Source organism: Oncorhynchus mykiss, chromosome 2 (genome assembly GCF_013265735.2).
Source record: "Oncorhynchus mykiss isolate Arlee chromosome 2, USDA_OmykA_1.1, whole genome shotgun sequence".
NCBI lineage: Eukaryota > Metazoa > Chordata > Actinopteri > Salmoniformes > Salmonidae > Oncorhynchus > Oncorhynchus mykiss.
Window position 1 is genome coordinate 97,642,935 of NC_048566.1, and position 23,136 is coordinate 97,666,070.

At 45.7% G+C, this 23,136-nt stretch overlaps 3 protein-coding genes, 1 non-coding gene and 2 pseudogenes across 5 annotated transcripts in view; 3 read left to right on the forward strand and 3 right to left on the reverse strand.

Annotated features, from left to right (window-relative positions):
* The window catches only part of LOC110512361 (E3 ubiquitin/ISG15 ligase TRIM25), a 42,983-nt gene that overhangs the window by 9,294 nt on the left and 10,553 nt on the right, over positions 1-23,136 (forward strand). The window lies entirely within an intron of this gene.
* Positions 3,481-3,579, forward strand: LOC118944214 (annotated as a pseudogene).
* LOC118944196 lies at positions 4,927-5,114 on the reverse strand. Its single transcript, XR_005039512.1, has one exon. It is a non-coding gene; the product is annotated as a U2 spliceosomal RNA (small nuclear RNA).
* LOC118943865 overlaps positions 9,272-23,136 on the reverse strand; it is a 37,627-nt gene continuing 23,762 nt past the window's right edge. The window contains exon 2 of the mRNA XM_036960269.1: positions 9,272-9,671. Coding sequence (XP_036816164.1) covers positions 9,632-9,671 — 40 coding nt within the window. The 3' untranslated portion in view covers positions 9,272-9,631. The remainder of the gene's footprint in view (positions 9,672-23,136) is intronic.
* On the reverse strand, positions 12,217-17,530 carry LOC118943862. Its single transcript, XM_036960208.1, has 2 exons — positions 17,238-17,530; positions 12,217-14,363 (listed from the first exon to the last, which is right to left on the reverse strand). Exon 2 carries the CDS (start codon positions 14,263-14,265, stop codon positions 12,700-12,702), a length of 1,566 nt encoding a protein of 521 aa, XP_036816103.1. The 5' UTR covers positions 14,266-14,363; positions 17,238-17,530; the 3' UTR covers positions 12,217-12,699.
* LOC118944206 lies at positions 16,634-16,847 on the forward strand (annotated as a pseudogene).

The following is a 23,136-nucleotide window of genomic DNA, read 5'->3' on the forward strand; positions in this document are numbered from 1 at the left end:
CTTGTTATCAGTATATAAGACACCTGTCCACAACCTCAAACAGTCACACTCCAAACTCCACTATGGCCAAGACCAAAGAGCTGTCAAAGGACACCAGAAACAAAATTGTAGACCTACACCAGGCTGGGAAGACTGAATCTGCAATAGGTAAGCAGCTTGGTTTGAAGAAATCAACTGTGGGAGCAATTATTAGTATATGGAAGACATACAAGACCACTGATAATCTCCCTCGATCTGGGGCTCCACGCAAAATCTCACCCCGTGGGGTCAAAATGATCAGATGAAACACAAAATATAACTTTTTGGTAAAAACTCAACTCGTAGTGTTTGGAGGACAAAGAATACCATACCTACTGTGAAGCATGGGGGTGGAAACATGCTTTGGGGCTGTTTTTCTGCAAAGGGACCAGGACAACTGATCCGTGTAAAGGAAAGAATGAATGGGGCCATGTATCGTGAGATTTTGAGTGAAAACCTTCCATCAGCAAGGGCATTGAAGATGAAACGTGGCTGGGTCTGTCAGCATGACAATGATCCCAAACACACCGCCCGGACAACGAAGGAGTGGCTTCGTTGCTCACTGAGAAGTGATCTGTGGTCACCACCTGCAGAACCACTCCTTTATTGGGGGTGTCTTGCTAATTGCCTATAATTTCCACCTGTTGTCTATTCCATTTGCACAACAGCATGTGAAATGTATTGTCAATCAGTGTTGCTTCCTAAGTGGACAGTTTGATTTCACAGAAGTATGATTGACTTGGAGTTACATTGTGTTGTTTAAGTGTTCCCTTTATTTTTTGATCAGTGTATAAAAAACAGAAGTATTCAGACCCTTTGCTATGAGACTCGAAATTAAGCTCAAGTGCCTCCTGTTTCCACTGATCATCCAGGTTGTAAGGCAACAAAATAGGAGAAATGCCAAGGGGGTGAATACTTTAGCACGCCACTGTGTACCTGCAACGTGGTACTCTCCTCAGACAGTCTGCTACACCTGCAACGTGGTACTCTCCTCTGAGACAGTCTGCTACACCTGCAACGTGGTACTCTCCTCTGAGACAGTCTGCTACACCTGCAACGTGGTACTCTCCTCTGAGACAGTCTGCTACACCTGCAACGTGGTACTCTCCTCTGAGACAGTCTGCTACACCTGCAACGTGGTACTCTCCTCTGAGACAGTCTGCTACACCTGCAACGTGGTACTCTCCTCTGAGACAGTCTGCTACACCTGCAACGTGGTACTCTCCTCTGAGACAGTCTGCTACACCTGCAACGTGGTACTCTCCTCTGAGACAGTCTGCTACACCTACATAAGAGAACCAGTAGAAAGTGAGAATAAAGCCTGGTCCAACAATGGGCTGGTTGTTCTCTGAACATCCTTCTGTAAAAAAATTGTGAAGAAATAGTTCAAGAAAGATTTTTTTTATTCACAAGCACTGGTACAGTAAAACAATGTCTGTCTTCATTCGGTCAATCCACTGACATCTTGGATGTCTCAGTTACAATCACATGCGTCTGAAACTTCACACGAGATACAACTAAGATGATAAAAATCAAGAGGATGTAGGCTGCTTCTCCATTCAATTAGAATTCTAAAAGGTTATTAGTAAGACAGAGAAAAATCAGATAAAAGCACAGCTTTGCAGGCCACAGCCTGTCTGAAAGCACAGCTTTGCAGGCCACAGCCTGTCTCAAAGCACAGCTTTGCAGGCCACAGCCTGTCTGAAAGCACAGCTTTGCAGGCCACAGCCTGTCTGAAAGCACAGCTTTGCAGGCCACAGCCTGTCTGAAAGCACAATTTTGCAGGCCACAGCCTGTCTGAAAGCACATCATCTATTATCCACTTCTATGTTTGGATGTTCAGGGAATACAAGAGGAATTATACTTAAAAGGTTGATTTAAATTGGTAGGTAAGTGATTGGGTATTGTTGGGCTCCCGAGTAGCGCAGCGGTCTAAGGCTAGAGGCGACACTCCAAACCCTGGTTTGATTCCAGGCTGTATCACAACCGGCCGTGATTAGGAGTCCCATACTGCGGCGCACAATTGGCCCAGTGTCGTCCGGGTTTTGCCCGGTCGGTAGGCTGTCATTGTAAATAAGAATTAGTTCTTAACTGACTTGCCTAGTTAAATAAATGAGTTGAGAGGAGGAAACAAAAGAAGAGGATGAAGAGGTTGGACGAAGATGAGGAAGAGGAGGTGTGGTGAGCTTTAGTGGTAATACTGGAGAAAGGCCTGATGAGGTTATTCTAGTCCTATACCTCCATCGTGAGTTAGGAGGAGGAAGAGGAGGAGGTGTGGTGAGCTTTAGTGTTAATACTGGAGAAAGGCCTGTCCCAGTCTCCTCTCTATATGTACCACTAATGTAAATGTAAATATCAAAACAGATACCAAACATTAAGAAACTATAAGGAAGAGAAGAGTAACTGCAATGAAATAAACCAGAGACCTGTGGAAAGAAGCCCCCTGATCTCCTCGTGTCTGCCAGCAGGGGAGGACACCACGCCTCAGCTCAGGACACCACGCCTCAGCTCAGGACACCACGCCTCAGCTCAGGACACCACGCCTCAGCTCAGGAGACCACGCCTCAGCTCAGGAGACCACGCCTCAGCTCAGGAGACCACGCCTCAGCTCAGGAGACCACGCCTCAGCTCAGGACACCACGCCTCAGCTCAGGACACCACGCCTCAGCTCAGGACACCACGCCTCAGCTCAGGACACCACGCCTCAGTTCAGGACACCACGCCTCAGCTCAGGACACAACGCCTCAGCTCAGGACACAACGCCTCAGCTCAGGACACAACGCCTCAGCTCAGGACACAACACCTCAGCTCAGGACACAACACCTCAGCTCAGGACACAACACCTCAGCTCCTGCTGTAACGGGTGGACCGAAGGCCGATTCCACCAAGCTCTGGCTCACCCTCACGTGTCTGAAGGACGCACTGTGGTCCTAACTTGTTGGTAGGGAAACGCATGGAGACCACCCATCAGACAGTGGCCTTGATAGCTACGGAAGCCCTGAGGTGGTATGGACAAAATAGAGCCTCAAACCCAGACAAAGTATCACCCACAACATCTAAGGTCCCGGCCTGACAGTGCTGCAGCGCCTAGGGGAGGGATCTCTTCTGGGCCCTGAAGGATGGGGCGGAGTTGATTCGGAAGAGCAGGAGGAGGCAAGTTTGATAAGGACTCACCTCGTTCCTGCACAAAGGAGAGAAGACCTCTTTTTTAATAAAGGGACTTTTAAACCGTTTACATGTCTTTAAAAAGGTATACTCTTGTTTGAATTATAATGTGCACATTTGAAATGGCTTTTACAGATTGGATATGTTTAAAAGTACTTCTTTCTTAGGGTGTTTTAATAACATGTACTTTTAACATATAATGTTTCAATGCAGTTTTTTATGCATATTATCTCGTTTTAAAGCGTACAAATGATTATGTTAAAAGTATGAGCTATTTTAAGAAACCCTGCGACAATAACCATTTTTCCAAAATAAAATAAATCTGTTCTTATCAGTTTAATATCTGATATGTCCTCTATCTGGGGACAATATATGAAATGGATTTTTCCACGGTCTAGTAGGTTATACATAACTGTGCCATTATTCAGAATTCTGATTGTGTGCCGTCATGATTCGCTTGTATGACATTTGGAGCCCCAAGCTACAGGCTTCTGTAGGGCTAAACCTGCCGAGCTGAAAACATGCGATTTAGAAGGGTTCGATTATACGCCCAGGCTTTTATTTTACAATTAGTATCAGCAACGATCTGGAGCCGTCTGTCAGTAATACCCACATACATTTATTTTAGCGATCATTTTGGACATGTAGCCTATTGTAATCATTATGGAACTTATGTAGCAGGTTAAACCTGGAGCCTGGCGCACGGTTCGCGACGACTGGACTGTTGTCATACAGTTCCACGATTAGTGAGAATGAAAGTAGATTTGTAGGATTATAGTTCAACCACTATTGGACACTTTTTCTCCACATACCAATATTTCATGGATGGAACTTGAATTATGACAACTTTCAGTATGAAACAAAGCAGTGCATGTTTTATTCATCGATACAGTATTTCGTGAGTAGATAGATGCTCTCCAACCCAATAGGCCTATTGGTATTTTATGTGCATGATATGAAGTTTGCTGTAGTGACTGACTAAGCCTAATTTTAAAAGTGTGCCTCAAAAGTGCCATGTTTGCTAAAGTGTATTATGCGAAGCACACATTTAGTTAGGCAGCCAGGACCGTAGGACGCATTGTCGGTCTAGCTCTCACTGCAGTCCAGTGCCATGGACATCTTTGAAGTTTGGCCTCTAGTAATTTAGGAGGGCAACTTTATAAAGGCCTCCCTACAATGACCTTATCATGCAAGGCTCTACAGACAGATTTAAAAAAATATATAGACTATTTTTATTTCATACATTATTTGTGTTGATGATGTACTATGTAATGAAGTCGAGTGGTTCAACATTAAAATGCATTTTGATTGAACACATAGCTTGAACAAGGCGACGGTCGGTGGAAGTCTGGCGCCACCAAGTGGACAATTATTTTACCTGAGATATTTTTTAAATATCAAATGTTATGTCAATATTGTTATCTGCAAATGGTTTCCCACACCCCTATTTGATAGATTTTTATTCCAGTTTAGCAGTAAATCTGGTTTTAACTCAATAAGGATTTGTCTCGTTTCGTTGGTGCAAGTAAGAACAGGTGTTTTCTGGAAGTTTTGTTGCATTTCCTTTGAAAACAGCTCATCTGTATTTTTGTACATCATTTTATACACATACAAACGGCATAAAAGCGTCAGGGCCGAGTGGCTTCACCACTTTCTAGGCATCATTGACAGACTTGCTCAAACGTAATGATTCTAATAAAACTAACATCCGGTTAACTTCGTCCAATTTATATTTACAACGGAAGGGGGTGCACCGTTCCTGGAGGTACTGCAATACCAGGTCGATGCGTGGAGTGGACGGAGCAAGCCCCTATTCCATCTCCCTATTCCAAAAATCAATTTAATATATGGTCCCCAGATAGGGGACGTATCAGATATTAAACTGATAAGAACAGATTTTTTTTTTTTTTTTTTTTTTTTGGAAAAGTTTTATTGATACATTTCCTTTAAAAACAGCTCATACATTTTTTACATCATTGATACACATAAAAACGGCAACAAAGCATAAAACACAGCATTTGAAAGTTACATTTAAATTTGTTAAAAAGTACATGTTGTTAAAACCAATGAAAACAACCATGGATAAAAGTACTTTCCTTGTAAAAACATCAAATCTGTAAAAGCCATTTAAAATGTGTACTAATGATCTAACAAAGGTAAAACATTTTTAAGACATGAAAAACCATGTTAAAAAGTCACTTTGTTAAAAGGCTGTCTTCAGTCCCTTGTACAGGAGGGGGGTGAGTCTTTATCAAGCTCACCTCATCCTGCTCTTCTGAATAGATCATCGTCCCGTCCTTCGGGGCCCAGAGGAGATCCCTCCCCTAGGCGCATCGCCCTAGGCGCCGCAGCGCTGTCAGGCCGTGGCCGCCGGGACCTAGGGTGTTGTGGGGGACCCTTCGCCTGGGGTCGAGGCCCCCTTCCTTCCGTACCACCCCAGGGCTTCCGTGGCTACCATGGCCACTGCCTGGGGGGTGGTCTCTACGTTTTTCGCTACCAGCAGGTTACGGGAGGACCACAGTGCTTCCTTCAGGCACGTGAGGGTGGGCCAGAGCTTGGTGAAGGCCTTCGATGGAATGGGCCTTCGGCCCACCCCATACAGCACGAGCTGAGGTGTTAGGTCCTCCCCTGCTGGCAGACACGAGGTGATCAGGGGGCCTGCTTCCTTCCACAGGTCCCTGGCGGCTCTGCACTCCCAGAGCATGTGCCTCACCGACTCTTCTTGGCCGCAGCCTGGTCGGGGGCACGCGGATGTCCTCGCCATGCCCCGTGAGTGCATAACGGCCCTGACCGGGAGGATCTCGTGGGCGACCATCCAGGACAGGTCCCGATGCCGATTCAGGAGAGCAGGATGGGCCACGTTGCGCCAAACCGTTGTGGGCTCACCTATAGCGAGCCCGCGCACTGGACACACTGGTTCCCGATCCTGCACAAGAGAGAGAAGAGAGCGGTGTTTTGTTAAAACCGTGACTGTTTCTTTTTCCAGTTTAAAATGTCTTAAAAACTTCTGGAGCTGGACGTAGTGCGGGGGTAGCAGGAAAGAGACTGGGGCTCGCAGGTCGACTGGGATCAGCCTCAGAGTCCTGAGGTAAGATCCCAGCCAGAACCGTGTGAGGGCCTGGGTCTTGTTGTTGACCGGGGAGGTGGCAAGAGTCAGATGTAACGCTGTGTAGCGGCTGCCCAGGAACAAGTAGAGGTCAGGCAAGCCTTTCCCCCCCTTGGACCTGGGCCTCTTGACCACCTCCCTCCTCAGCCTCTCCCACTTGCATCCCCACAGGAAGTAAAACAGCGTCCGCTCCAGGTCTAAAATGCTCCTTCGAGGGGGGATAAAAACAGAACTGATTAATAAAAGCACAGGTAAAATCACAGCTTTAATGATTAAAACCTTGCCCTCAAAAGTCAGCTGTCGTAGTCCCCAAAAACCCAGTCTCTGTCTTACCGTCCCCAGGATTCCGCTCCAGTTACCGCTCCCTCCTCCCCCCCGGTCAAACTTTACCCCCAGTACCCTTATGTCCGTCAGTTTAACTGTCAGAGGTAGTCTGGTCAAGTCTGGGTCTGCCCACGGTCCGAAGAATTGGGCCTCTGTCTTGTCTCTGTTCAGTCTCGCCCCAGAGGCTCGTCCGTACCAGTCAGTCCTGTCCAGAGTCCTGTCGACGGATAAAAGGTCGGTACATAAAATGTTGACGTCGTCCATGTAAAAGACGCACTTGGCGGTCATCCCCCCACTCCCCGGGATACCCACCCCACTGATCCCTTGGTCCCTTCTCAAGACCTGTGCCAGTGGTTCAATACAGGCCACGAACAGAAGGGGAGATAACGGACAGCCCTGACGGACGCCGCAGTGTACTCCCACTGCTTTTGACAGATGCCCATTTACAAGGATTTTGCTGGTGATGTCCCCGTACAGCAGTCCCACCCAAGCTAAGAACCTGTCCGGGAAACCCATTTTTTGCAGTACCTTAAAGAGGTACTGGTGCGAGACCCGATCAAAGGCTTTTTCAAAATCTAAATTTAGGACTACAAGCCGCATGTTTCTGTCTCTCGCATAACAGATGGCATCTCGGATCAGTATCAGGCTGTCCGTGATCTTCCTTCCGGGCACGGCACAGGTTTGGTCCGGGTGGATCACCTCCCCTAAAACAGAAGACATTCTGAGTGTTAAAACCTTGGTAAAAAGTTTACAATCAAAGTTTAAAAGGGTAATCGGTCTCCAGTTTTTCAGGTCCGTCCTGTCGTTTTTCTTATGTAAAAGAGTCACGATCCCCACTCTAAAACTGTCGGGTAGTCTGTCGAGGTGTTCGAAGTCAGTAAAAACAGTCAGAAGTTCGTCGGCTAAAACATCCCAAAAGGTCAGATAAAACTCCAAAGGGAGGCCGTCCTCCCCCGGTGATTTACCCCTCTTAAAACGTTTCAGTCCTTGGTCGATTTCTGTCCTCGTCAGGTCTTTTTTCAGGTCGTCTGTATTGGGTAAGGTCTTGTCGATGTATGTTAAAAGGTCCCCCATTGTTCCCTCGCACACATCTTTTACCCCAAACAGTTCCCCATAAAAGTCCTCGACCACTTCCTTTATTCCCTCTGTGTCTGTTTTTAAAACCCCGTCCTTGTTTCTCAATCCTGTCATAATCCTACCCTTACTAATTATTTTCTTAAAAAAGTACCTAGTGCACTTCTCCCCCTCTTCTAATTCCCTTTCCTTGCTTCTTAAAATAACCCCCTTGCTTCTCTGTTCTGCTAAAAGTGCCATTTCCTTCTTTACTTCTTTAATTTCTTGGTTAAAATCAAGGCCCTGTTGGCATAGGTTAAAATACCTTTCCAGTCGCTTTTGCAGTCCCACCATGCGTCTATCTTTTTCTCTGCTTTTTTCCTTTCCTATCTCTCTAAAGAAGGTCCTTGTCCTTTCCTTCACCATTTCCCACCACTGTGCTCGCGTGTCAAAGAAGTCCTGTAGCGTCTGCCACTGGCTGAACTGCTCTCTGTACTGACTAACTACTCTATCATCTTCTAGAAGGGAGCAGTTCAGTTTCCAGGGCCCTCTTCCCACAGTCACACCCGAAGATAGTGAAAGGGTGCACGTCAGCATTACGTGGTCTGAGAAGAAAGCAGGGGTTATTCTAGCATCAGTTGGGGGACAGTCCCGGGTAAACAGATAATCAATGCGAGAGGCTCTGGTGCCATCACCACTGGTCCAGGTGAAGCCCTCCTCTCTTGGATGCAGGGTTTTAAAACAGTCAGTCAGTTTAAAATCCCTGCACAGCACTTGCAATAAAACACTTGACCTGTCTACCTTAAAATCCCCTCCTGCCCCTCTCCTGTCTGCTCTGCTTAAAACACAATTAAAATCCCCACCCACCACTAGAGGATCCCTCCCTAGCATGTGGGACTGCAGGTCCTCTAAAAGTGCACACCGGTCATGTTTATCGTTAAAACCATACACGTTTAGCACGTTAAAATCCCTCACTGATAAGAACAGATTTTTTCTTTTGGAAAAGTTTTATTGACACATTTCCTTTAAAAACAGCTCATACATTTTTTACATCATTGATACACATAAAAACGGCAGCAAAGCATAAAACACAGCATTTGAAAGTTACATTTAAATTTGTTAAAAAGTACATGTTGTTAAAACCAATGAAAACAACCATGGATAAAAGTACTTTCCTTGTAAAAACATCAAATCTGTAAAGCCATTTAAAATGTGTACTAATGATCTAACAAAGGTAAAACATTTTTAAGACATGAAAAACCATGTTAAAAAGTCACTTTGTTAAAAGGCTGTCTTCAGTCCCTTGTACAGGAGGGGGGGTGAGTCTTTATCAAGCTCACCTCATCCTGCTCTTCTGAATAGATCATCGTCCCGTCCTTCGGGGCCCAGAGGAGATCCCTCCCCTAGGCGCATCGCCCTAGGCGCCGCAGCGCTGTCAGGCCGTGGCCGCCGGGACCTAGGGTGTTGTGGGGGACCCTTCGCCTGGGGTCGAGGCCCCCTTCCTTCCGTACCACCCCAGGGCTTCCGTGGCTACCATGGCCACTGCCTGGGGGGTGGTCTCTACGTTTTTCGCTACCAGCAGGTTACGGGAGGACCACAGTGCTTCCTTCAGGCACGTGAGGGTGGGCCAGAGCTTGGTGAAGGCCTTCGATGGAATGGGCCTTCGGCCCACCCCATACAGCACGAGCTGAGGTGTTAGGTCCTCCCCTGCTGGCAGACACGAGGTGATCAGGGGGCCTGCTTCCTTCCACAGGTCCCTGGCGGCTCTGCACTCCCAGAGCATGTGCCTCACCGACTCTTCTTGGCCGCAGCCTGGTCGGGGGCACGCGGATGTCCTCGCCATGCCCCGTGAGTGCATAACGGCCCTGACCGGGAGGATCTCGTGGGCGACCATCCAGGACAGGTCCCGATGCCGATTCAGGAGAGCAGGATGGGCCACGTTGCGCCAAACCGTTGTGGGCTCACCTATAGCGAGCCCGCGCACTGGACACACTGGTTCCCGATCCTGCACAAGAGAGAGAAGAGAGCGGTGTTTTGTTAAAACCGTGACTGTTTCTTTTTCCAGTTTAAAATGTCTTAAAAACTTCTGGAGCTGGGCGTAGTGCGGGGGTAGCAGGAAAGAGACTGGGGCTCGCAGGTCGACTGGGATCAGCCTCAGAGTCCTGAGGTAAGATCCCAGCCAGAACCGTGCGAGGGCCTGGGTCTTGTTGTTGACCGGGGAGGTGGCAAGAGTCAGATGTAACGCTGTGTAGCGGCTGCCCAGGAACAAGTAGAGGTCAGGCAAGCCTTTCCCCCCCTTGGACCTGGGCCTCTTGACCACCTCCCTCCTCAGCCTCTCCCACTTGCCTCCCCACAGGAAGTAAAACAGCGTCCGCTCCAGGTCTAAAATGCTCCTTCGAGGGGGGATAAAAACAGAACTGATTAATAAAAGCACAGGTAAAATCACAGCTTTAATGATTAAAACCTTGCCCTCAAAAGTCAGCTGTCGTAGTCCCCAAAAACCCAGTCTCTGTCTTACCGTCCCCAGGATTCCGCTCCAGTTACCGCTTCCTCCTCCCCCCCGGTCAAACTTTACCCCCAGTACCCTTATGTCCGTCAGTTTAACTGTCAGAGGTAGTCTGGTCAAGTCTGGGTCTGCCCACGGTCCGAAGAATTGGGCCTCTGTCTTGTCTCTGTTCAGTCTCGCCCCAGAGGCTCGTCCGTACCAGTCAGTCCTGTCCAGAGTCCTGTCGACGGATAAAAGGTCGGTACATAAAATGTTGACGTCGTCCATGTAAAAGACGCACTTGGCGGTCATCCCCCCACTCCCCGGGATACCCACCCCACTGATCCCTTGGTCCCTTCTCAAGACCTGTGCCAGTGGTTCAATACAGGCCACGAACAGAAGGGGAGATAACGGACAGCCCTGACGGACGCCGCAGTGTACTCCCACTGCTTTTGACAGATGCCCATTTACAAGGATTTTGCTGGTGATGTCCCCGTACAGCAGTCCCACCCAAGCTAAGAACCTGTCCGGGAAACCCATTTTTTGCAGTACCTTAAAGAGGTACTGGTGCGAGACCCGATCAAAGGCTTTTTCAAAATCTAAATTTAGGACTACAAGCCGCATGTTTCTGTCTCTCGCATAACAGATGGCATCTCGGATCAGTATCAGGCTGTCCGTGATCTTCCTTCCGGGCACGGCACAGGTTTGGTCCGGGTGGATCACCTCCCCTAAAACAGAAGACATTCTGAGTGTTAAAACCTTGGTAAAAAGTTTACAATCAAAGTTTAAAAGGGTAATCGGTCTCCAGTTTTTCAGGTCCGTCCTGTCGTTTTTCTTATGTAAAAGAGTCACGATCCCCACTCTAAAACTGTCGGGTAGTCTGTCGAGGTGTTCGAAATCAGTAAAAACAGTCAGAAGTTCGTCGGCTAAAACATCCCAAAAGGTCAGATAAAACTCCAAAGGGAGGCCGTCCTCCCCCGGTGATTTACCTCTCTTAAAACGTTTCAGTCCTTGGTCGATTTCTGTCCTCGTCAGGTCTTTTTTCAGGTCGTCTGTATTGGGTAAGGTCTTGTCGATGTATGTTAAAAGGTCCCCCATTGTTCCCTCGCACACATCTTTTACCCCAAACAGTTCCCCATAAAAGTCCTCGACCACTTCCTTTATTCCCTCTGTGTCTGTTTTTAAAACCCCGTCCTTGTTTCTCAATCCTGTCATAATCCTACCCTTACTAATTATTTTCTTAAAAAAGTACCTAGTGCACTTCTCCCCCTCTTCTAATTCCCTTTCCTTGCTTCTTAAAATAACCCCCTTGCTTCTCTGTTCTGCTAAAAGTGCCATTTCCTTCTTTACTTCTTTAATTTCTTGGTTAAAATCAAGGCCCTGTTGGCATAGGTTAAAATACCTTTCCAGTCGCTTTTGCAGTCCCACCATGCGTCTATCTTTTTCTCTGCTTTTTTCCTTTCCTATCTCTCTAAAGAAGGTCCTTGTCCTTTCCTTCACCATTTCCCACCACTGTGCTCGCGTGTCAAAGAAGTCCTGTAGCGTCTGCCACTGGCTGAACTGCTCTCTGTACTGACTAACTACTCTATCATCTTCTAGAAGGGAGCAGTTCAGTTTCCAGGGCCCTCTTCCCACAGTCACACCCGAAGATAGTGAAAGGGTGCACGTCAGCATTACGTGGTCTGAGAAGAAAGCAGGGGTTATTCTAGCATCAGTTGGGGGACAGTCCCGGGTAAACAGATAATCAATGCGAGAGGCTCTGGTGCCATCACCACTGGTCCAGGTGAAGCCCTCCTCTCTTGGATGCAGGGTTTTAAAACAGTCAGTCAGTTTAAAATCCCTGCACAGCACTTGCAATAAAACACTTGACCTGTCTACCTTAAAATCCCCTCCTGCCCCTCTCCTGTCTGCTCTGCTTAAAACACAATTAAAATCCCCACCCACCACTAGAGGATCCCTCCCTAGCATGTGGGACTGCAGGTCCTCTAAAAGTGCACACCGGTCATGTTTATCGTTAAAACCATACACGTTTAGCACGTTAAAATCCCTCACTGATAAGAACAGATTTTTTTTTTTTTGGAAAAATAATTTTTATTTTCATTTCACATTCAAATACAAATTCAGTGCATAACGTTGTACATAACATGGATACTTACAAACAGTATCAACAAGTACCGTAACAATATAAGAATATCAAAACTCCTAAAAAAAAGTGCTGTTCTGCAGAACCTGAGCAGTATTATTGGCCTATATTCAAGATTAACATGCCTCCAACAATCTCCAAAAACAATACAAACAATTCTATATATAAAAATATATACATATATATACATATGCCAAAATGCACTCTGGATAAAACTGTGTATATCAAATATCTACAAAGGCTTAGTTTACATTTCAATTGTACCTATGTAATACAACTATATATCGGTTATAAACACATTTACAATGACGGGTAAATCCCTTTCCATCTCTGTTTTACTGATGCAATGCCCCCCTTATCTATTTCAAATTGTATTATTTTCTTTTTTGACATTATTTTCCAAACTCACTTTAAGTACTTTAACTCATTTGGCGGCCTGTTTGGGAAACGATGGTCTCCAGTCGGAGGACTGTCCACCAAGATAGGGGTCGGGAAAACACTGTCCTCCTCCTCATGCTCCCCCTCCATCTGCGTGGGTGCTGGAACCCCACTGGGTGCCAGACCGCTGCTCTCGATGGAGCCCGCGCCTGACAGGGATAGCAGAGTCTCCTCTGCGCTGCCCAGGTTTCCCTCGCTTTTCTCCTCAGACTTCCCGCTTTCGAAACAACTGAAGCGATTCCCACCCAAAGCAGACTTCTCCGTCACCTCCATGTGGATGAGTGGGGAAACAGGGCTCATCTGCTTCCTTTTCACCGCGCACTTTCTCCTCTCTCTCACCGTTGTCCAGCTCTCGGTTGCCTCGGGCGCGGTGGGCTTTCCCTTCTCCTCCTCCACTTGCTTATTCCAACTTCTGTCCTCTTCTCCTCTCTCCTCGTGAGATGATGATGGCGTCTCACTCCCGCTCTCCTCTGACTCTCGCAGTTCTCTCTCCATCACTATCTCATCCACAACCTCCTCAATGGCGCGTAGTTCCATGCCTTCTCCCTCATCTGGTCTTTTCCCGCCTTCCGCTCTTTTCCCGCTCACCGCTCTGGCGTAAGAGGGGACTGCCTTCGGGCAGTGACGGAACAGGTGGTCCTCTGAGTTACACAGACTGCAGCGCTTTGGCACGGTGCAATCCCTCATTGTGTGTCCAATAATTCCACAGTTTCTGCACCTTGTCTGTGTGCAGGCATCCGCGAGGTGCCCGTACGTGCTACACTTCCTGCAGAAACGAGGCTGCCCAGCATACATGAGGTAGCCCCTATCAGCACCGATGGAAAACGAAGCAGGAGGATGGCGGTATCCATCATGGCCGCTCTCGTCTTCCTTTAGCAGCACACGAAACTGCCTCTTCCCTGTCCAGATGCCTAGGGCGTCCTTAATGTCTCTCACTCCTGGCAAGATGGTCACATACCGGCTGAGATAGCACACTAACGTTTCTTCAGTGACCCAGGGGTTGAACATATGCACCGTTAGCACCCTCATATTGTGCCTGCACATGGACTCAACTTTAAAATCCACGAGGGAGGGTGCTGTCGCGTTCGCACGAAAGAGCCCCTTTACTTCCTCCAGCCGGGTGATGGTGTAGAACGACACATCGTAGAACTTCTCGGGTGTGTTCTGTTGCAGGCAGTGCACATCGTCTGCTGTCAGGCGTAGAGGTCCAAACAGCACTTCCTTTCCAAAACGAACTCTCTCCATCAAATTTTCCTTTCCTGTCCAATTAAAACGAAGCGTATTCTTTAGTCCAGCAGCCGCTGACTGTGACGTGGCCGATGACGACATCGCACCACTGAGGATCCCGCGAGAAAATGCAGTCGATCCTGCTCTTGATCTTAGCCAAAAGGCCGAGAAGCGATACCGCAATGCTTTCGGGAGGAAGGTGCCGTTCTCAGACACGTTAAATCCGGTAAAGGTTACACCTAAATGAGCGCTGTACACTTTACAACAAATATCAAAGATGATGCTATTTAAATAAAATGGTGGCATAGACTGGGAGTTGATCAACGTCGGGAAAAGACACTTTTCACTGTTACAATGTAACACATTGGTAGGTTCCAAAATGACGTGGACATCCGCCCTCCAATCTGAAACGAGACAAATCCTTATTGAGTTCAAACCAGTTTTACAGCTAAATTGGAATAATAATCTAGCAAATAGGGGTTGGAGAAATAATTAATATTGACATAACATGTTATCTTTTATATAATATCTCAGGAAGCGTCGATGCCACAAGGGAACTAAAATAATTGTCCACTTGGTGGCGCCAGACTTCCACCGACCGTCGCCTCTCCTATGTGGTCAATCAAAACGCATTTGAATGTTGAACCACTTTAAAAATATATTTAACTAGGCAAGTCAATTCAGAACAAATTCTTATTTTCAATGACGGCCTAGGAACAGTGGATTAACTGCCTTGTTCAGGGGGCAGAACAATAGATTTGTACCTTGTCAGCTCAGGGATTTGATCCAGCAACCTCTCAGTTACTGGCCCAATGCTCTTACTAGGCTATTTGCCTCCCCAGTTGACTTCAATACATACACCATCAACGCAAAAATAGCCTGTGTATTTTTAAATCTGTCTGTAGAGCCTTGCATGATAAGGTCATTGTAGGGAGGCCTTTATAAAGTTGCCCTCCTAAATTACTAGAGGCCAAACTTCAAAGATGTCCATGGCACTGGACTGCAGTGAGAGCTAGACCGACAATGCGTCCTACGGAGTGGTCCCGGCCTATGGTCCTGGCTGCCTAACTAAATGTGTGCTCAGCATAATACACTTTTGTAAACATGGCTCTGTTGAGGCATACTTTTACAATTAAGCTTAGTCGGTCACTACAGCAAACTTCATATCATGCACTTAAATTGCCATTACGCAGAAAATACTTTATATTGATGAATAAAAACTACACTGGTTTGATTCATCCTGAAAGTTAGGTTTAGGCTACTACATGATACTGTCCTTGTACCCATCATGAGGTTGCTACAACCTAGCCTATGAATGAAAGTTTACAATGTAGGTGAACACAGGTTGAGAGACTTTTGAGTAATCAAGATGACAGACATTATTGACACATTCAATACCGCCTTGTTCAATCTTGCCTTCATCTAGCTGATCTAGAGTGTAATCATTAGTCCAACATTTGCAAATGAGAGTTTCCATTGGACAAATTCAGGTATGTTTATCCCCGTTTGGTTCCGTTTGCTTTCGCTTTAAGAAACGTTTTTCAACAGAATCAACGGAATGAATACACACCCCTGATCACACGCAAACACAGATAATTTTCAAAACAGCACGATCCCTTTGATCGTGGGATAATTCCTTCTGGCACCTACGTGCTCTCCTCCTCTCACCTTTAACCTTCACTTGTGGACTTCAGTGCACAACACATAAGCTGTCTGTGACCAGGCGAAAAAATACCTTACCAAGCCAAACCTTCATATCATAACCACTAACTGCTACACACAGCCTACAATAGAGTACCACAGTATGAGTCATAATACCCATAACACCTAGCGGTCAAACAGGGAAATGGTTCCAAGTATTTTGGCAGAAATTCTCCCCCCACTTCTAATTTACTTCATTTTGTGGCTAGAGTCAAATACTTTCTGTGGCACATATCTGAGTCAAATACTTTCTATACTACAAACGTCACGTCAGAATAGGCAACCCGAAAGGAATAATTGATGTATGTGTGTTACATTAAACATAGATGAGGGAGTAAAATGTTGGCAAGCAATAAACATTTCAGAAACCCCAACTACTAGTCGAATAAGATGATGAATTTTGATGATGAATTTTGGCAAAGAGAAGAAAACTGCAGAGATACAGTGAGGCAAAAAAGTATTTAGTCAGCCACCAATTGTGCAAGTTCTCCCACTTATTTTCCACCATAATTTGCAAATAAATTCATTAAAAAATCCTACAATGTGATTTTCTGGATTTTTTCTCTCTCATTTTGTCTGTCATAGTTGAAGTGTACCTGTGATGAAAATTACAGGCCTCTCTCATCTTTTTAAGTGGGAGAACTTGCACAATTGGTGGCGGACAAAATACTTTTTTGCCCCACTGTATATTGACTATGATAGCTGATATGAATGGTGAGTTGATCATCACATCAACGTTTATTCGTCACATGCACAGGATACAGGGTGTAAACGGTACAGTGAAGTGTTTACGTGCATCATATAAACATTACAATACAATACACCCGGTCTCAGAAGCTAAGCAAGGTCAGGCCTGGTTAGTCCTTGGATGGGAGACTGCCTGGGAATACCAGGTGCTGTCAGCATTTTTGTCCCTCATGGTACTGTACTCTTGTACTATTTAAATCCGGAAACAACCTATTACAGTTTCTCAATCGTCTACAAGCATTTTTCTTGGAACAAGGTTGTCAAGTTTTTAGAACAGAGTCCATAAGACACAGAGCTGTTGCAAAACAGTAAATGGATTTTCAAAATGTAGACCATATATTAAAGGGATTTTTGGAATAGGGAGATGGAATAGGGGCTTGCTCCGTCCACTCCACGCATCGACCTGGTATTGCAGTACCTCCAGGAAAGGTGCACCCCCTGCCGTTGTAAAGGAAAAGTAGACCAAGTTAACCGGGTGGTTCTTTTATTAGAATCATGATGGATATTACATTTGAGGTAGTTAACTAGTGACTCCCCATCCCACAAGAGGGAGAGTAATTATCGACTGACACTAATTAGCATAACGCAACGGACATACATTTCCCTAGAAAATATTCATATTCATGAAAATCACAAGTGAAATATATTGAGACACAGCTTAGCCTTTTGTTAATCACCCGGTCATCTCAGATTTTCAGAATATTCTTTACAGCCAAAGATAGACACGCATTTGTGTAAGTTTATCGATAGCCTAGCATAGCATTTTGTCCAGCTAGCAGCAGGTAACTTGGTCACGGAAATCAGAAAAGCAATCAAATTAAATCGTTTACCTTTGATGAGCTTCGGATGTTTTCACTAAGGAGACTCCCAGTTAGATAGAAAATGTTCCTTTTTTCCAAAAATATTATTTTTGTAGGAGAAATAGCTCCGTTTTTTCTTCACGTTTGGCTGAGAAATCGCCCGGCAATTGCGGTCACTGAAAACACCGAAAAATATTACAAATTAGCTCCATAATATCGACAGAAACATGGCAAACGTTGTTTATAATCAATCCTCAAGATGTTTTTCAAATATCTATTCGATAATATATCCACCGGGACAATTCGTTTTTCAGTAGGACAGATTGGAGTAATGGCTACCTCTGTATTTTACCCGAGAGTCACTCTGGCAGCATCAGGTGACCACTTGCGCAATGTAGCCGCTAAATGCGTAAAACTACGTCACAATGCTGTAGACACCTTGGTGAATACGGAGAAAAAGTAATCTGGTTGATAGCCCATTCACTGCTCAATACGGACGGACGCATTGGAACGCAGCGCTTTCAAAACATGAGGCACTTCCGGATTGGATTTTTCTCAGGCTTTCGCCTGCAACATCAGTTCTGTTTTACTCACAGACAATATTTTTACAGTTTTGGAAACTTTAGAGTGTTTTCTATCCTAAGCTGTCAATTATATGCATATTCTAGCATCTTGTCCTGACAAAATATCCCGTTTACTACGGGAACGTTATTTTTCCAAAAATGAAAATAGTCAATGTCAATGATGACTAGATAGTGTTGGTCAAGTCAGTCACCTATTCTATTGACTATGACAGCTGATATGAATGGTGAGTTGATCATCAAATCAACATTTATTTGTCACGTGCACAGGATACAGGGTGTAAACGGTACAGTGAAATGATTACTTGCAAGCTCTCCTAAACAAAAATATCCACAAATAGCTAAGTAATAAAGTTGTTAAAAAAATAAAATGGCTGATTGGAAATATATACACAATAACAATATACAGTATTAACTCTGTAATGTGTGTAAGTTATGTACTGGTGTCTTTACCTGTATGAGTGGCAGTCCATGTTATCTGATGTACAGTGGGGAGAACAAGTATTTGATACACTGACGATTTTTCAGGTTTTCCTACTTTAAAAAAATTACAGGCCTCTACATGCTTTGTACACTTCAACTGTGAAAGACAGAATCTAAAACAAAAATCCAGAAAATCACATTGTATGATTTTTAAGTAATTCATTTGCATTTTATTGCATGACATAAGTATTTGATCACCTACCAACCAGTAAGAATTCCGGCTCTCACAGACCTGTTAGTTTTCCTTTAAGAAGCCCTCCTGTTCTCCACTCATTACCTGTATTAACTGCACCTGTTTGAACTTGTTACCTGTATAAAAGACACCTGTCCACACACTCAATCAAACAGACTCTAACCTCTCCACAATGGCCAAGACCAGATAGCTGTGTAAGGACATCAGGGTTAAATTGTAGACCTGCACAAGGCTGGGATGGGCTACAGGACAATAGGCAAGCAGCTTGGTGAGAAGGCAACAACTGTTGGCGCAATTATTAGAAAAATGGAAGAAGTTCAAGATGACGGTCAATCACCCTCGGTCTGGGGCTCCATGCAAGATCTCACCTAGTGGGGCATCAACGATCATGAGGAAAGTGAGGGATCAGCCCCAAACTACACGGCAGGACCTGGTCAGAGCTGGGACCACAGTCTCAAAGAAAACCATCAGTAACACACTATGCAGTCATGGATTAAAATCCTGCAGCACACGCAAGGTCCCCCTGCTCAAGCCAGCGCATGTCCAGGCCCGTCTGAAGTTTGCCAATGTCCATCTGGATGATCCAGAGCAGGAATGGGAGAAGGTCATGTGGTCTGATGAGACAAAAATATATATTTTTGGTCTAAACTCCACTCGCCGTGTTTGGATGAAGAAGGATGAGTACAACCCCAAGAACATCATCCCAACCGTGAAGCATGGAGGTGGAAACATCATTCTTTGGGGATGCTTTTCTGCAAAGGGGACAGGACGACTGCACTGTATTGAGGGGAGGATGGATGGGGCCATGTATCGCGAGATCTTGGCCAACAACCTCCTTCCCTCAGTAAGAGCATTGAAGATGGGTCATGGCTGTGTCTTCCAGCATGACAACGACCCGAAACACACAGCCAGGGCAACTAAGGAGCGGCTCCGTAAGAAGCATCTCAAGGTCCTGGAGTGGCCTAGCCAGTCTCCAGACCTGAACCCAATAGAAAATCTTTGGAGGGAGCTGAAAGTCCGTATTGCCCAGCGACAGCCCCGAAACCTGAAGGATCTGGAGGAGTGGAGGAGTCTGTATGGAGGAGTGGGCCAAAATCCCTGCTGCAGTGTGTGCAAACTTGGTCAAGAACTACAGGAAACATATGATCTCTGTAATTGCAAACAAAGGCTTCTGTACCAAATATTAAGTTCTGCTTTTCTGATGTATCAAATACTTATGTCATGCAATAAAATGCTAATTAATTACTTCAAAATCATACAATGTGATATTCTGGATTGTTTTAGATTCCGTTTCTCACAGTTGAAGTGTACTTATGATAAAAATTAGACCTCTACATGCTTTTTTTTTTTTTACACTAGAAGCTGTCAATCTCTATTTAAATATTTCTGTAAAGCCAATATTGAAAGACATTTCAATTTGCGTGATGTTTTGTTGTCTCTACCTTCTTGTCCTTTGTGCTGTTGTCATTTGCCCAATGTTGGCACCCTGTTTTGTGCTGCTACCATGTTGTGTTGCTGCAATGTTGTGTTGCTACCATGTTGTGCTGCCATGTTGTGTTGCTACCATGTTGTGTTGCTACCATGCTGTGTTGTCATGTGTTTCTGCCATGATGTGCTGCTACCATGCTGTGTTGTCATGTGTTTCTGCCATGATGTGCTGCTACCATGCTGTGTTGTCATGTGTTTCTGTCATGCTATGTTATCTTTGGTCTCTCTTTATGTAGTGTTGTGTTGTCTCTCTTGTCATGTGTGTTTTGTCCTAGATTTATATTTATCCCAGCCCCCGTCCCTGCAGGAGGCCTTTAACCTTCTGGTAGGCCGTCATTGTAAATAAGAATTTGTTCTTAACTGACTTGCCGAGTTAAATAAAGGTGAAATAAAAGTTAAACAGAGAGGAATTGGAAGAGGTTCATTCCAGGGACTCATCAACTTTTTATCGTGTAGAAAGAGTTACTCCTTTGCTTACGGCCATACTAGCCTGAAACCGCCCGACCTCGGCTGCTAAGCAGGGTTGGGCTTGTTTAGTACTTGGCCGGCTGACTGCCTGGGAATACCAGGTTCTGTACATTTCAGCATGGGGTGTCTTCTTTCCTTGTTTTATATTTAGAACATTCACATTGTAATGAAACAGGCAGGGAGCAGGTCTCGAACCCTCGACCTTCTAGCCCGAAGTCCAGCGCGCTATCGACTGTGACGCAAAAGAAATGCTCGGGCGGCAGAGTCCGATATCCTCGCTTATAAACCCAGGGTCGTTACAATGTTCTGTCAGATCCAATTTGTAAGAGGTGGTGTGGTTGAAACCCTCTGCCATTATAACACTTTATTAATGCTCCCTGACTTAACATGCCAGTATGGGACTCACCTATGAGTTAGTCTGGCTAACACAAAGTCCTGTTGTTGTTGTTGAGAGAACCAACCAATGTGTCGGCTCCAATTCTGAGCAAATGCTGCCTTTTTTACAAAAGGCCTCCTGTCCAGACCAGTGTGTCACACCACTAAAATAACGTGTCTTAAAACATGGAAGGCGGTCGGGAGGAGGCAAGATCAGGTCAAATCAAATCAAATTTATATATATAGCCCTTCGTACATCTGCTGATATCTCAAAGTGCTGTACAGAAACCCAGCCTAAAACCCCAAACAGCAAGCAATGCAGGTGTAGAAGCACGGTGGCTAGGAAAAACTCCCTAGAAAGGCCAAAACCTAGGAAGAAACCTAGAGAGGAACCAGGCTATGTGGGGTGGCCAGTCCTCTTCTGGCTGTGCCGGGTGGAGATTATAACAGAACATGGCCAAGATGTTCAAATGTTCATAAATGACCAGCATGGTCGAATAATAATAAGGCAGAACAGTTGAAACTGGAGCAGCAGCACGGTCAGGTGGACTGGGGACAGCAAGGAGTCATCATGTCAGGTAGTCCTGGGGCATGGTCCTAGGGCTCAGGTCCTCCGAGAGAGAAAGAAAGAGAGAAGGAGAGAATTAGAGAACGCACACTTAGATTCACACAGGACACCGAATAGGAGAGGAGAAGTACTCCAGATATAACAAACTGACCCTAGCCCCCCGACACATAAACTACTGCAGCATAAATACTGGAGGCTGAGACAGGATGGTGGGTGGGTGGGTCCATTCTAGCCAATAAGAGGGCAACAAGACACAACTCTGCATATAAACTGTTTTAGAAAAAAAAAAAAAGTGTCCGTGACAGACACTTCAAAACGTGGCCTGCTATAGGACAGACACTTCAAAATGAGGCCTGCTATAGGACAGACACTTCAAAACGGGGCCTGCTATAGGACAGACACTTCAAAACGGGGCCTGCTATAGGACAGACACTTCAAAACACGGCCTGCTATAGGACAGACACTTCAAAACGCGACCTGCTATAGGACAGACACTTCAAAACACGGCCTGCTATAGGACAGACACTTCAAAACGCGACCTGCTATAGGACAGACACTTCAAAACGTGGCCTGCTATAGGACAGACACTTCAAAACGGGGCCTGCTATAGGACAGACACTTCAAAACACGGCCTGCTATAGGACAGACACTTCAAAACGCGACCTGCTATAGGACAGACACTTCAAAACGCGACCTGCTATTGGACAGACACTTCAAAACACGGCCTGCTATAGGACAGACACTTCAAAACGGGGCCTGCTATAGGACAGACACTTCAAAACACGGCCTGCTATAGGACAGACACTTCAAAACGGGGCCTGCTATAGGACAGACACTTCAAAACGTGGCCTGCTATAGGACAGACACTTCAAAACGGGGCCTGCTATAGGACAGACACTTCAAAACACGGCCTGCTATAGGACAGACACTTCAAAACGTGGCCTGCTATAGGACAGACACTTCAAAACGAGGCCTGCTATAGGACAGACACTTCAAAACGGGGCCTGCTATAGGACAGACACTTCAAAACACGGCCTGCTATAGGACAGACACTTCAAAACGCGACCTGCTATAGGACAGACACTTCAAAACGCGACCTGCTATTGGACAGACACTTCAAAACACGGCCTGCTATAGGACACACACTTCAAAACGGGGCCTGCTATAGGACAGACACTTCAAAACACGGCCTGCTATAGGACAGACACTTCAAAACGGGGCCTGCTATAGGACAGACACTTCAAAACGGGGCCTGCTATAGGACAGACACTTCAAAACACGGCCTGCTATAGGACAGACACTTCAAAACGCGACCTGCTATAGGACAGACACTTCAAAACGCGACCTGCTATTGGATAGACACTTCAAAACGTGGCCTGCTATAGGACAGACACTTCACAACGTGGCCTGCTATAGGACAGACACTTCACAACGTGGCCTGCTATAGGACAGACACTTCAAAACGCGACCTGCTATAGGACAGACACTTCAAAACGTGGCCTGCTATAGGACAGACACTTCACGACGTGGCCTGCTATAGGACAGACACTTCAAAACGGGGCCTGCTATAGGACAGACACTTCAAAACACGGCCTGCTATAGGACAGACACTTCAAAACGTGGCCTGCTATTGGATAGACACTTCAAAACGTGGCCTGCTATAGGACAGACACTTCAAAACGTGGCCTGCTATTGGATAGACACTTCAAAACGTGGCCTGCTATAGGACAGACACTTCAAAACACGGCCTGCTATAGGACAGACACTTCAAAA

Bases quoted from the DNA above. Each gene is read 5' to 3' on its own strand.
- LOC118943862 (XM_036960208.1), bottom strand. From the start codon at position 14,265: ATGCCACCATTTTATTTAAATAGCATCATCTTTGATATTTGTTGTAAA.